The following is a 12,324-nucleotide window of genomic DNA, read 5'->3' on the forward strand; positions in this document are numbered from 1 at the left end:
CTCTATCCTCTTCGGATCTACCTGAATACCCTCTACTGAAACAACATGACCCAAGAATGCAACTGAACTCAACCAGAACTCACGCTTCGAAAACTTAGCATAAAACTAACTATCTTTCAAAGTCAGAAGAACCACTCTCAGATGCTACTCATGCTCCTCCCAGCTGCAGGAATAGATTAAAATATCATCAATGAAAACTATCACGAGCGTATCCAAGTAAGGCTTGAACACTCGGTTAATCAAATCCATAAAAGCTATTGGGACATTTGTCAACCCAAATGACATCACCAAGAACTCACAATGCTCGTACCGAGTGCGGAAAGCTGTCTTAGGGACATCGGATGCCTTAATCCTCAACTGATGGTAGCCAGATCTCAAGTCAATCTTCGAAAATACCTTGGCATCTTGAAGCTGATCAAACAAATCATCAATCCACGGCAATTGAAACTTATTCTTGATTGTAACCTTGTTCAACTGCCGGTAATCTATACACATCCTCGTCGATCCGTCTTTCCTCCTAACAAACAACACCGGCGGACCCTAAGGCGAGATACTAGGTCTAATGAAGCCTTTATCAAGCAAGTCTTACAACTGCTCCTTCAATTCTTTCAACTCAGGCAGGGCCATACGATACAGCGGAATAGAAATGGGCTGGGTGCCCGGAGCCAAATCAATGCAGAATTCAATATCCCTGTCGGGTGGCATACCCGGCAGGTCTGAAGGAAATACCTCAGGAAACTCACGAACTATAGGCACAGAATCCATAGAAGGAACCTCAGCACTAGAATCACGAACATATGCCAAGTAAGACAAACACCCGTTCTCGACCATATACCGAGCCTTCATATATGAGATAACCCTACAGGTATAATGACTAAGAGTCCCTTTCCACTCTAAACGAGGTAAACCCGACAAGGCTAAAGTCATAGTCTTGGCATGACAGTCCAAGAAAGCGTGGTAAGGTGATAACCAGTCTATCCCCAATATGACATCAAAATCAACCATTTCCAAAAGTAACAAATCTACTCGAGTCTCAAGACCCCCGATCACAACTATACATGAACGATGGACACGATCTACCACAATAGAATCACCCACCGGTGTAGACACATATACAAGAGCACTCAAAGAATCACTAGGCATGATCAAATATGGTGAAAATTAAGAGGACACATAGGAGTATGTAGACCCTGGATTAAATAGTACTGAAGTATCCTTACTACAAAACAGAACAGTACCTGTGATAACTGCATCGGAAGCCTCAGCCTTAGTCCTGGATAGAAGTGTATAACATCGGGGCTGGGCCCCAACACTCTGAACTACATCTCTAGGATGGCCTCCTGCTGGCTGGCCTCCACCTCTAGTGCCCCTACCTCCACTTCTAGCTGGTTGTGCGGGCGGTGGAACACTCAGTGCCTGAACCATGGCACGGGAACCCTGTTGTTGAGACTGCCCGGTGCTCGAGGGCAAAATCTAACAATATGCCTCGTGTTGCCACAAGTAAAACAAGCCCTCGGCTACTGGAACTGACGACCCTAAAAACTCTAGAGTGGAGGTGCACTGATAGGAGCTGACGATGCACTATAGGACTGCTGATCAGAATATTGCATGTGAGAACCATGGCCACTTGGAGCACCGTGAGAAGATTGAAGTGCTGAATGAAACGACCATAGAGGATGGCCCCTACCAAATGAATCCCTGCCTCCAGATAAGGCACCATTGAACCTACCAGAATGACGAGGTCTCTTGTCAGACCCCTAAACACCCCCTGTGATAGAACCATCTCAACTCTCTTGGTCACATTGGCCGCATCCTGAAAAGAAATCTCGCTCCCCGTCTCCTTAGCCATCTACAATCGAATAGGCTGAACGAGTCCCTCAAGGAATCTCCTTACTCTCTCTCTCTCTCTCTCTTAGTGGGAAGTATAAGAAGAGCATTACGGGCCAAATCAATAAACCTGGTCTCGTACTGAGTAACAGTCATAGAACCCTGCTTGATATGCTCAAACTGTCTCCGATAATTTTCCCTCTGAGTGATAGGAAGAAACTTCTCCAGAAATTGCTGAGAAAACTGATCCCAAGTCAAAGCTGGTGACCCAAATGGTCTAGCCAAACAATAATCTCTCCACCAAGTCTTGGCGGATCCAGACAAGTGAAAAGCAGCAAAGTCGACCCCATTGGAATCCACTATCCCCATGTTACTGAGAACCTCATGACATCTGTCCAAATAATCCTAGGGATCCTTTGAAGATGCACCGCTTTAAGTGGTAGTGAAGAGATTGGTAAACCTGTCCAATTTCCACAAGGCATCAACAGACATAGCTGGCCCCTCTCTGGTCTGTGCCACAATGCCAGGCTGAACTACCCAACTGGCTGAGTTGCTGGCATCTAAAACTGGGGATACATCTGCTCTAGAGTGCGAGTAACAGGACTCTAGGATCCTCCTCCAGCCTGAGAGACGGCTGGTGCTACCGGAAGTAAGCCTACCTGGGAGACACTCTCCATAAGGCCCACTAGACACACCAGAGCATCCTGAAGTACCGGGGTGGCGATGAACCCTTCTGGGACCTGAGCTGGCCCCACTGGAACTGACTGGGCTGGAACCTCCTCGTAAAACTCAACCTGAGACTCCACCACTGGTGCTGCTGCTCGAGCTCTAGGCTGGGCTCTGCCTCTACCTCGGGCCCTAGCACGGCCTCTGCCCCTCGCAGGAGCTGCTACTGGAGGCTCGGGCTACTGGTCAGCTGATGAAGCGGTACGTGATCTCACCATCTGCGAGAGAACAGAGTAGAAGTTCAATTAGCATTGAGAAATCGAGTCGCACGACAAGAAAGAATAGATGTGAAGTTTTTCCTAACTCTGTAGCCTCTAGGGAGAAATACAGACATCTCCGTACCGATCCCTCAGACTCTACTAAGCTTCTCCGTGAATTGTGAGACCTAAGTAACCTTGAGCTCTGATACCAACTTGTCACAATCCAAATTTCCCACCTTCGGGAGTCATGATGGCGCCTACTAGTGAAAGCTAGGCAAGACAATCATTTCAAATACTTACCTTTTCCATTTTTTTAATCCTTTAACAATTAGGAATTAACATCATATAAACAGTGGAATTAAATAAGCGTAAGAATGAAATATAACAATTTAATTATTCCGATCAAATCCTTAAACATAGACTACCCAAAATTGGTGTCACAATATCACAGAATGTCTAGGAATACTACAAAGAAGGGTCCGAAAGATAAATAAAATGATGTCTCTGAAATACATAAAAGAAGCAGACTGAAAAGATAGAAGGAGACCACAAGGCCTGCGGACGCCTGCAGGACTACCTCGGGTCGCTTGAATAGACTGAAGGCAGCAACTTCACTGCGGTCCAAAAGCTGCAGCACCAGGATCTACACAGTGCAGAGTGTAGTATCAGCACAACCGACCCCATGTGCTGATAAGTGCCTAGCCTAACCTCGGCAAAGTAGTGACGAGGCTAGGACCAGACTACCAAATAAACATGTGTAGTTAACTCATATACATCGGAAAAATAAAAGCAGATATTTACAGTTAAAGATGGGAGGGGGAAAGCATGCTGCAGGGAGTATCAGATAATAACAGGATACCAAAAGAGGAATGTAAAGAAAAACCATAATTAAATTGCCAACAAGAATAAGGAAAACAAACACAATATTCACTTTCATTTCTTTCTTGTTTCGGCGAGCAACCCGATCCCAAATCATGTAATACCGTTGCGGCGTGAAATTTGATCCCATTTTATATAATACCGTTGTGGCGTGCAACCTGATCCCATTTCATATATTACCGTTGCGTCGTGCAACCCGATCCCATTTCATATATCACCGTTGCGGCGTGAAACCCGATCCTATTTCATATATTACCGTTGCGTCATGCAACCCGATCCTATTTCATATATTACCGTTGCGGCGTGCAACCCGATCCCATTTTATATATTACCGTTGTGGCGTGCAACCCTATCCCATTTGCAATTCAATATCAATCATGAAAGAATCTCGGCAAGGGAGATAATATTATAAATAATAACATCCCGGCAAAGGAACCAACAATGATAATCATCATATTAAGCATGAATAAATCACAACGGAGTCACAACAATTACAATACGAGACTCACATGCATGCTTGATACTGACGTATAGATACTCGTCACCATGCCTATATATCGTATTCCACAATTAGCACATAGCAAATAAGACACAACTCCTAATCGCTCAAGCTAAGGTTAGACCAAATACTTACCTCAAAGCCACGAACACAATTAAGCCTCAACTACCGCTTTACCTCTTGATTCCACCACCAACTCACTTGTATCTAGCCACAATTTACTAAACGATATCAATAAATCCTGAATGAATCAATTCTAATGCATGAAAATTAGTTTTCCAATGGTTTTCCCAAAAAGTCAAAAATCGACCCCGGGCCTACATGGTCAAAACCCGAGGTTCGAACCAAAACCCGATTACCCATTCACCCACGAACTCAAATATATATAATTTGTTTTGAAATCGAACCTCAAATCGAGGTCCAAATCCCCAAAAATTGAAAATCCTAGGTTCTACCCAAAACACCCAATTTCCCGCATGAAAACCCTTGATTTTGAGTTGAAATCATGTGAAAAGATGTTATAGATTAAAGAAAATGAGTTAGAAATGACTTACAATCGATTTGGAGAAGAACTTTTCTTTAGAAAATCGCCCAAGAGAGTTTAGGTTTTGAGAAAGTTTGAAAAATGAAGAATTTTCGGCTAAGTTATGATTTAGCATGTCGCAGATTGCGAACCCCTTTGGAACCTGCTATCTTCGCAATTATGAAGAACAAGAAGAAATCCAGTCACCTTCTCATTTGCGGAGGTAACATCGCATTTGCGAAAGGGGGGCTTCGCAATTCCCACCCATGGTTCGCATTTGCGAAAAGGGCCTGCCCAGGCTTGGTTCGCATTTGCGATGCCTGGGTTGCAATTACCAAGCCTGAGAACTTCGCAATTGAGAGATCAGAGGCCTGGGCAAAAATACCAGATACCAGCACTTGCTCCTAAGTCCAATTTTACTCTGTGACCTATCCAAAACTCACCCGAGCCCTCGAGGCTCCAAACCAAACATGCACTCTAACCTGAAAACATCATACGGACTTGCTTGCGGGATCAAATCATCAAAATAACCTCAACAATTACAAGTATAGCATCAAAACCAAAGAAAATCTCAAGAACTTTCAAAGTTTCAAATTTTACAACTAAGGTTCCGAATTACGTCATATGACCTCCATTTCTTACCAAATTTTACAGGCTCAACTTAAATGCCATATAAGACCTGTACCGGGCTCTGGAACTAAAATACGAGCCCGATACCATCAAATTCAAACACATTCAAATTTCTAAAAACTCTTATAATTTTAGTTAAACAATTTTCTTCAAAAATTCCTTTCTCGGGCTTGGGATCTCGGATTTCAATTCCGGACATACGCCAAGTCCCATATTTTCCTACGGACCCTCCGGGATCGTTGAATCACGGGTCCGTTTACCCAAAATGTTGACCGAAATCAACTTAAATTCATTTTAAAAGCAAAATATATCATTTTTCACAGATTTTCACATAATGGCTTTCCGGATACACGCCCGGACTGTGCACGCAAATCAAAATGAGACAAAAAGGAGGTTCTAAGGCCTTGAAACACAGAATTTATTCCCAAAACAAGTGATGATCTAGGTTTGAATTCTTTGAAGCGATGTTACTATTATGATAGTTTAATTATATCACATGTAAGCTTTATGGCTTAATTTGTTTTGGACTATATGAATATAAGCCACTGGTCTTTGACATTTTAAGAATCCTGAGCCCAGCAAATCGGTCTATAAAATTTGTTTTGTGTGAGTTGTCTGTGTAAATCACTATGGGTTATTTAATTAGTTAAGGCTTGGATGCAAATCCAATAATATACAATTGAGGCAGAATTACGAAAACGGCAGGAGTGCTCTTTTGGGTAGGATTTAATATGACCAAGAACTAAGTTAGATTTGTTATGAAATATAACCCAAAATAACAATATAGAACAAGCAAAAACAAACTAAGAGATATAGAGAGAAAGAGAGGAAGAGAGATTCTTATTTCTTCTTCAATTGTGTATTTTTCCTATCTATTACAAGGCCTTTATATAGGCATAAAAAGTGAAGAAAATATGTCATGGAATATGTCATTGAACATACAAATTATGTCATTGAATATGTCATTAAGCATTTTAGCTAAAGATCATGGAAGAAGAGTAGACATCCACCATAATGTGATATTCATCATAACACTCCCCCTTGGATGTCCATAGATAATGTGCCTTGTTAAAAACTCTCTAAAAAAAATATTGGGATGTACATAATTATGTATGATATGCATTGCTTGCTGCCTCATTAAAAACCTTACCAGGAAAACCCAGTGGGACAAAACCTTGGTTAAGGAAAAGAGTGCAGCGTGTAGTTACTCCCCCTGATGAAAAATCACTTAATGTCTCGAAGACGACGCATTCCAATCTTATATATCAGCTTTTCAAATATTGAGGTTGGTAATGCCTTAGTGAACAGATCAGCCAAATTATCACTTGAACGAACTTGTTGTACATCTATTTCACCATTCTTCTGAAGATCATGAGTGAAAAAGAATTTTGGTGAAATGTGTTTTGTTCTATCTCCTTTGATATATCCTCCTTTCAATTGAGCTATGCATGCAGCATTGTCTTCATACAATATTGTTGGAATATTCTCTTTCGAAGAAAAACCACATGTTTGCTGAATGTGTTGAGTTATAGATCTTAACCAAACGCATTCTCGACTTGCTTCGTGAATGGCTATTATCTCTGCATGATTTGAAGAAGTAGCAACCATAGTTTGTTTTGTCGAACGCCATGATATGGTTGTACCTCCACTTGTAAATAAATAGCCTGTCTGAGATCGACCTTTGTGTGGATCAGACAAATATCCTGCATCTGCATAACCAATCAATGATGGCTTGGATTCGTTTGAATAAAATAAACCCATATCAATGGTCCCTTGGAGGTATCTGAATATATGTTTAATACCATTCCAGTGTCTTTGTGTTGGCGAAGTACTAAATCTTGCCAATAAACTTACTGAGAAAGCTATATCTGGTCGGGAATTATTGGCAAGATACATTAATGCCCCAATTGCACTAAGATATGGTACTTCGGCACCAAGAAGCTCTTCATCATTTTCATGAGGTCGGAATGGATCTTTCTTTATATCAAGTGATCTCACAACCATTGGGGTACTCAATGGATGTGCTTTATCCATATAGAATCGCTTTAAAATCTTTTCGGTATATGTTGATTGATGGACAAATATTCCATCTTTCATATACTCAATTTGTAGACCAAGACAAAATTTTGTCTTTCCAAGATCTTTCATTTCAAATTCTTTCTTCAAACAGTCTACTGTTTTTGGAAGCTCCTCAGGAGTTCCAATGATATTTAAATCATCAACATACACAGCGATTATAACAAATTCAGATCCAGACCTTTTTATAAAGACACAAGGACAAATTGGATCATTCTTGTACCCTTCTTTCAACAGGTATTCACTCAGGCGATTGTACCACATACGACCTGATTGTTTCAATCCGTATAAAGATTTCTGAAGCTTTATTGAACAAGTTTCTCGAAAACTTTTATATGCTTCTGGCACTTTAAATCCCTCAGGTACTTTCATAAAAATTTCGTTGTCTAATGATCCATACAAATAGGCTGTAACAACATCCATTAGATGCATATCAAGTTTTTCTTGCACTGCCATATTTATGAGATACCTGAAGGTGATAGCATCCACTACAGGAGAATATGTCTCCATATAATCAATTCCAGGCCTTTGGGAAAACCCTTGTGCCACAAGTCGTGCTTTATATCTAACGACTTCATTTTTATCATTTCGTTTCCGCACAAAAACCCATTTATACCCTACTGGCTTTATGCCTTCAGGTGTTCGAACTATGGGTCCGAAGACTTCACGTTTTCCAAGTGAAGTTAACTCTGCCTGGATAGCGTCTTTCCATTTTGGCCAATCATTTCTCTGTCTACATTCATTGACAGATTTTGGTTCAAGATCCTCATCTTGTTGCATTATTTCAACAGCAACATTATAAGCAAAAATGTTATCGATAACAACATTATTTCGGTTCCATCTTTTCCCGGTTGAGACGTAACTTATTGATATCTCTTCATTTTCATTATTTTCAGGTACCTGGACCTCCCCTAAGGTCTTATCATTTGTTACGTCTTGGGGCTCTTCTTGAGCCACTACCTCCGTGTTATGTTCACTTTGATCATTTGCTCCTTTTCTTCTTCGAGGATTTTTATCTTTAGAACCGATTGGTCTACCACGTTTCAAGCATGGCTTAGACTCATTTGCTTTAATTAATTGTCCTGTCGGGATATCAACTCGAATTGGTGCATTAGCAGCTGGAATATGTGACTTGGTCACCCTTGGTAGGTCAGTGAATGCATCTGGCAATTGATTTGCAATATTTTGCAAATGAATAATCTTTTGAACCTCTTGTTCACATTGATTTGTTCGAGTATCTAAATGAGACAGTGATAATGCATTCCAATCTATATTCTTTTTCAGCTGCTTATTTTCTCCCCCTAATGTTGGATATACTGATTCATCAAAATGACAATCAGAAAATCTTGCCGTAAATAAATCTCCAGTCATCGGCTCTAGATATTTTATAATTGAAGGAGATTCATATCCAACATATATCCCCAACCTTCTTTGAGGACCCATCTTTGTGCGTTGTGGTGGAGCAATTGGAACATATATCGCACAACCAAAGATCCTAAGATGGGAAATATTTGGCTCCTGACCAAAAGCCAATTGCAATGGGGAGACTTTATGATAACTTGTGGGCCTTATCCGCACAAGTGATGCTGCGTGCAAAATAGCATGACCCCATACTGAAATGGGAAGTTTTGTTCTCATAAGCATTGGTCTAGCAATTAATTGGAGGCGTTTGATCAATGATTCTGCTAGACCATTTTGTGTATGAACATGAGCAACCGGATGCTCAATGGTAATCCCAGTTGAAATACAATAATCATTAAAGGCTTGGGATGTAAACTCACCAGCATTATCAAGACGGATTGTCTTAATTGCATAATCTGGAAACTGTGCTCTTAGCTTTATTATTTGAGCCAACAATCTCGCAAATGCCATATTGCGAGTTGATAGTAAGCACACATGTGACCATCTTGTAGATGCATCTATCAAAACCATATAATATTTGAATGGTCCACATGGAGGGTGAATGGGCCCACATATATCACCTTGTATACGTTCCAGAAATGCAGGGGATTCCATCCTAACTTTAATAGTTGATGGTCTAATAATTAATTTTCCTTGAGAACATGCAGCACAAGAGAATTCCTTAAATTGAAGAATTTTCTGATTCTTCATTGCATGTCCATGTGAATTCTCAATTATTTTACGCATCATATTAGAACCAGGATGGCCCAACCGGTCATGCCAAATAATAAAATTATCTTGATTAGTAAACTTCTTGTTTACTACGGCATGTGTTTCAATCCTGCTAATACTTGTGTAGTATAAGCCGGAGGAAAAAGCGGGTAACATTTCAAGCACATATTTCTTACCGGACGTTATTGTAGTAATATAAAGATATTCAATCTTTTCATCATTTGTAGTCTCAATATGATAGCCATTTTGGCGAATATCTTTGAAACTTAATAAGTTTCTTTGAGATTTACTACAATATAGTGCTTCATCAATAGCCAAATTTGTTCCTCCTGGTAGTAATAAATTGGCTCTTCCAGAACCTTCAATTAATCTTGTACTACCGGATATTGTATTAACATTCGCTTCTTTCATTACCAAATAAGAGAAATATCTCTTATCTTTTAAAATAGTGTGTGTTGTAGCACTATCCAGAAGACATATATCATCTTTATTAATCTTGAGTCCAACTGAAGACTGGGGAATTTTCATATTCTTCATAAAAAAGACAAATAATACATCATAAGAAATATGAAAGACAAGCAAAAAAAACATTAAGAAATACATTAGAAATATAGAAACTAGCAATACATGATGCATTAGGAAAATACACTCAAGAAAAAATAAACTAGTTGCAAACATAAACATAACAACTTTTATAACTTCATTCCCCAGTAAGATGATTCATTCTTCAGTCAATATCCTCAAAGAAGTCTCCAACTTCTAAATGAGTAATATTTGTTAGGCCTTCAAAATCATCATCTTTATATGCAGGATGTGCCTTAGAATCATATTTATTTGAGGGACCTGCTTCATCATTATTATTTTGAAAGGTCAAGTGTGCCTCCACATTATTTTCTTTTTTCTTGAGGGAGGCTTGATAAAGTTTGACAAAATGTTCTGGCGTACGACAAATGCGCGCCCAATGACCTCTCATACCACATCGGTGACATATACTAGCTTTACCTTTTGAATGATTAATTTGAGAACCCTTATTGTTCTCCCATTTATTTCCACCATAATGACGATAATTGTTTCGCCCCCTGCCACGTCCACGTTTATAACCATGTCCACGACCACGGTAATTATTTTGTTTTCTTTCAAACTTATCATATGTTGCTATAGCATTCACTTCCGGAAATGGAGTTGACCCAGTAGGACGGGCTTCATGATTTTTCATTAATAGAGTATTATTCTGCTCAGCCACAAGTAGGCATGTGATTAACTCAGAATATTTCTTAAAACCTTTTTCACGGTATTGTTGTTGTAGCACCACATTTGAAGCGTGAAAAGTAGAAAATGTTTTTTCCAATAAGTCCTCATCTGTGATAGTGTCTCCACATAATTTTAATAGAGAACTTACTTTAAAGATAGCAGAATTATACTCACTTACAGTTTTAAAGTCTTGCAACCTTAAATGTATCCACTCATACCGAGCTTTTGGTAATACCGTAAGTTTTAGGTGGTCATATCGATCCTTCAAATTAATCCATAATTCAAGTGGATCTTTTACTGTTAAATATTCAGTTTTTAACCCTTCATGTAAATGATGGCGAAGGAAAATCATGGCTTTCGCTTTATCCTGATTTGATGCTTCATTTCCTTGTATAATCGTATTTCCAAGACCTTTAGCGTCGAGGTGAATTTCAGCATCAAGGACCCATGATAAATAGTTCTTCCCGGTGATGTCAAGTGCCACAAATTCAAGTTTTGATAAATTTGACATAGTGAAAACTATCATAAAAGATGAATAAGTTAGAGAAATAATTATAATAATAAACAATTAATGAAACAAATCGATTAAGGTAAAACAAATGAAAATAAAGCTATATCATGTTAGCAATCTACTATTTCATTTTATTCATGCCATAAAATAGAAACTATATATTATTTCATTTCACTTTATATTATTGATATATATAGAATTTAACATTTTATTAGTTGCAGTGACTAGATAATGTATACACTACATACATATGCATACATTTTTTTTAATGGTATTGTGTCAGGTGTGAAAAACAACATGATAAACAAAAATATGAAAAAGGGAACAACAACATGAATGATGTAAATTATCAAAAATTGCAAAGAAAAATTTAGGTTGTAAGAATTAAGCATATGATATATGTACTGCCATAAATAAAATGATTATAATGATACATACCTCAATAAAATATGGCTCAACTTAGCTGGAGTTAAGAATAAAATTAGAGCTTCGTGCTGATAACGTGTTATGAAATATAACCCAAAATAACAATATAGAACAAGCAAAAACAAACTAAGAGATATAGAGAGAAAGAGAGGAAGAGAGATTCTTATTTCTTCTTCAATTGTGTATTTTTCCTATCTATTACAAGGTCTTTATATAGGCATAAAAAGTGAAGAAAATATGTCATGGAATATGTCATTGAACATACAAATTATGTCATTGAATATGTCATTAAGCATTTTAGCTAAAGATCATGGAAGAAGAGTAGACATCCACCACAATGTGATATTCATCATAACAAGATTTTATTAAACAAAAACTTGTAATTCATGTTTGGAGTTTTCCCTTCAACTAAGTTCTCCTTATTCATGTGTTTCAACAGCATCTTTGTTAATGGTTCAAACTTTGTAAAGTCCACACGATTTTAAATACTAAAAGCGATCAAAAAGGTAAAAATGCACAATAGATTTAAATATGTAGTCAATCAAATAATTAGGCCAATTATTAATAGTTGAGCGATCGTGCTAAAACCGCGGAACTCGGGAGTGCCTAACACCTTCTCCCGGGTTAACAGAATTTCTTACGC

At 38.6% G+C, this 12,324-nt stretch overlaps 1 protein-coding gene across 1 annotated transcript; it reads right to left on the reverse strand.

The window, feature by feature from the left end:
- Window positions 1–10,074: 10,074 nt before the first annotated feature.
- On the reverse strand, window positions 10,075–11,865 carry LOC138886378 (uncharacterized). The gene is made up of 2 exons (XM_070167467.1): window positions 11,694–11,865; window positions 10,075–11,263 (listed from the first exon to the last, which is right to left on the reverse strand). Exon 2 carries the CDS (start codon window positions 11,253–11,255, stop codon window positions 10,221–10,223), a length of 1,035 nt encoding a protein of 344 aa, XP_070023568.1. The 5' UTR covers window positions 11,256–11,263; window positions 11,694–11,865; the 3' UTR covers window positions 10,075–10,220.
- Window positions 11,866–12,324: the final 459 nt, after the last annotated feature.

The sequence above is a fragment of the Nicotiana sylvestris genome, chromosome 2, assembly GCF_000393655.2.
Source record: "Nicotiana sylvestris chromosome 2, ASM39365v2, whole genome shotgun sequence".
Taxonomy (NCBI): Eukaryota; Viridiplantae; Streptophyta; class Magnoliopsida; order Solanales; family Solanaceae; genus Nicotiana; species Nicotiana sylvestris.

Coding starts and splice junctions, on each gene's coding strand:
- LOC138886378 (XM_070167467.1), bottom strand. CDS start 11,255: ATGTCAAATTTATCAAAACTTGAATTTGTGGCACTTGACATCACCGGG.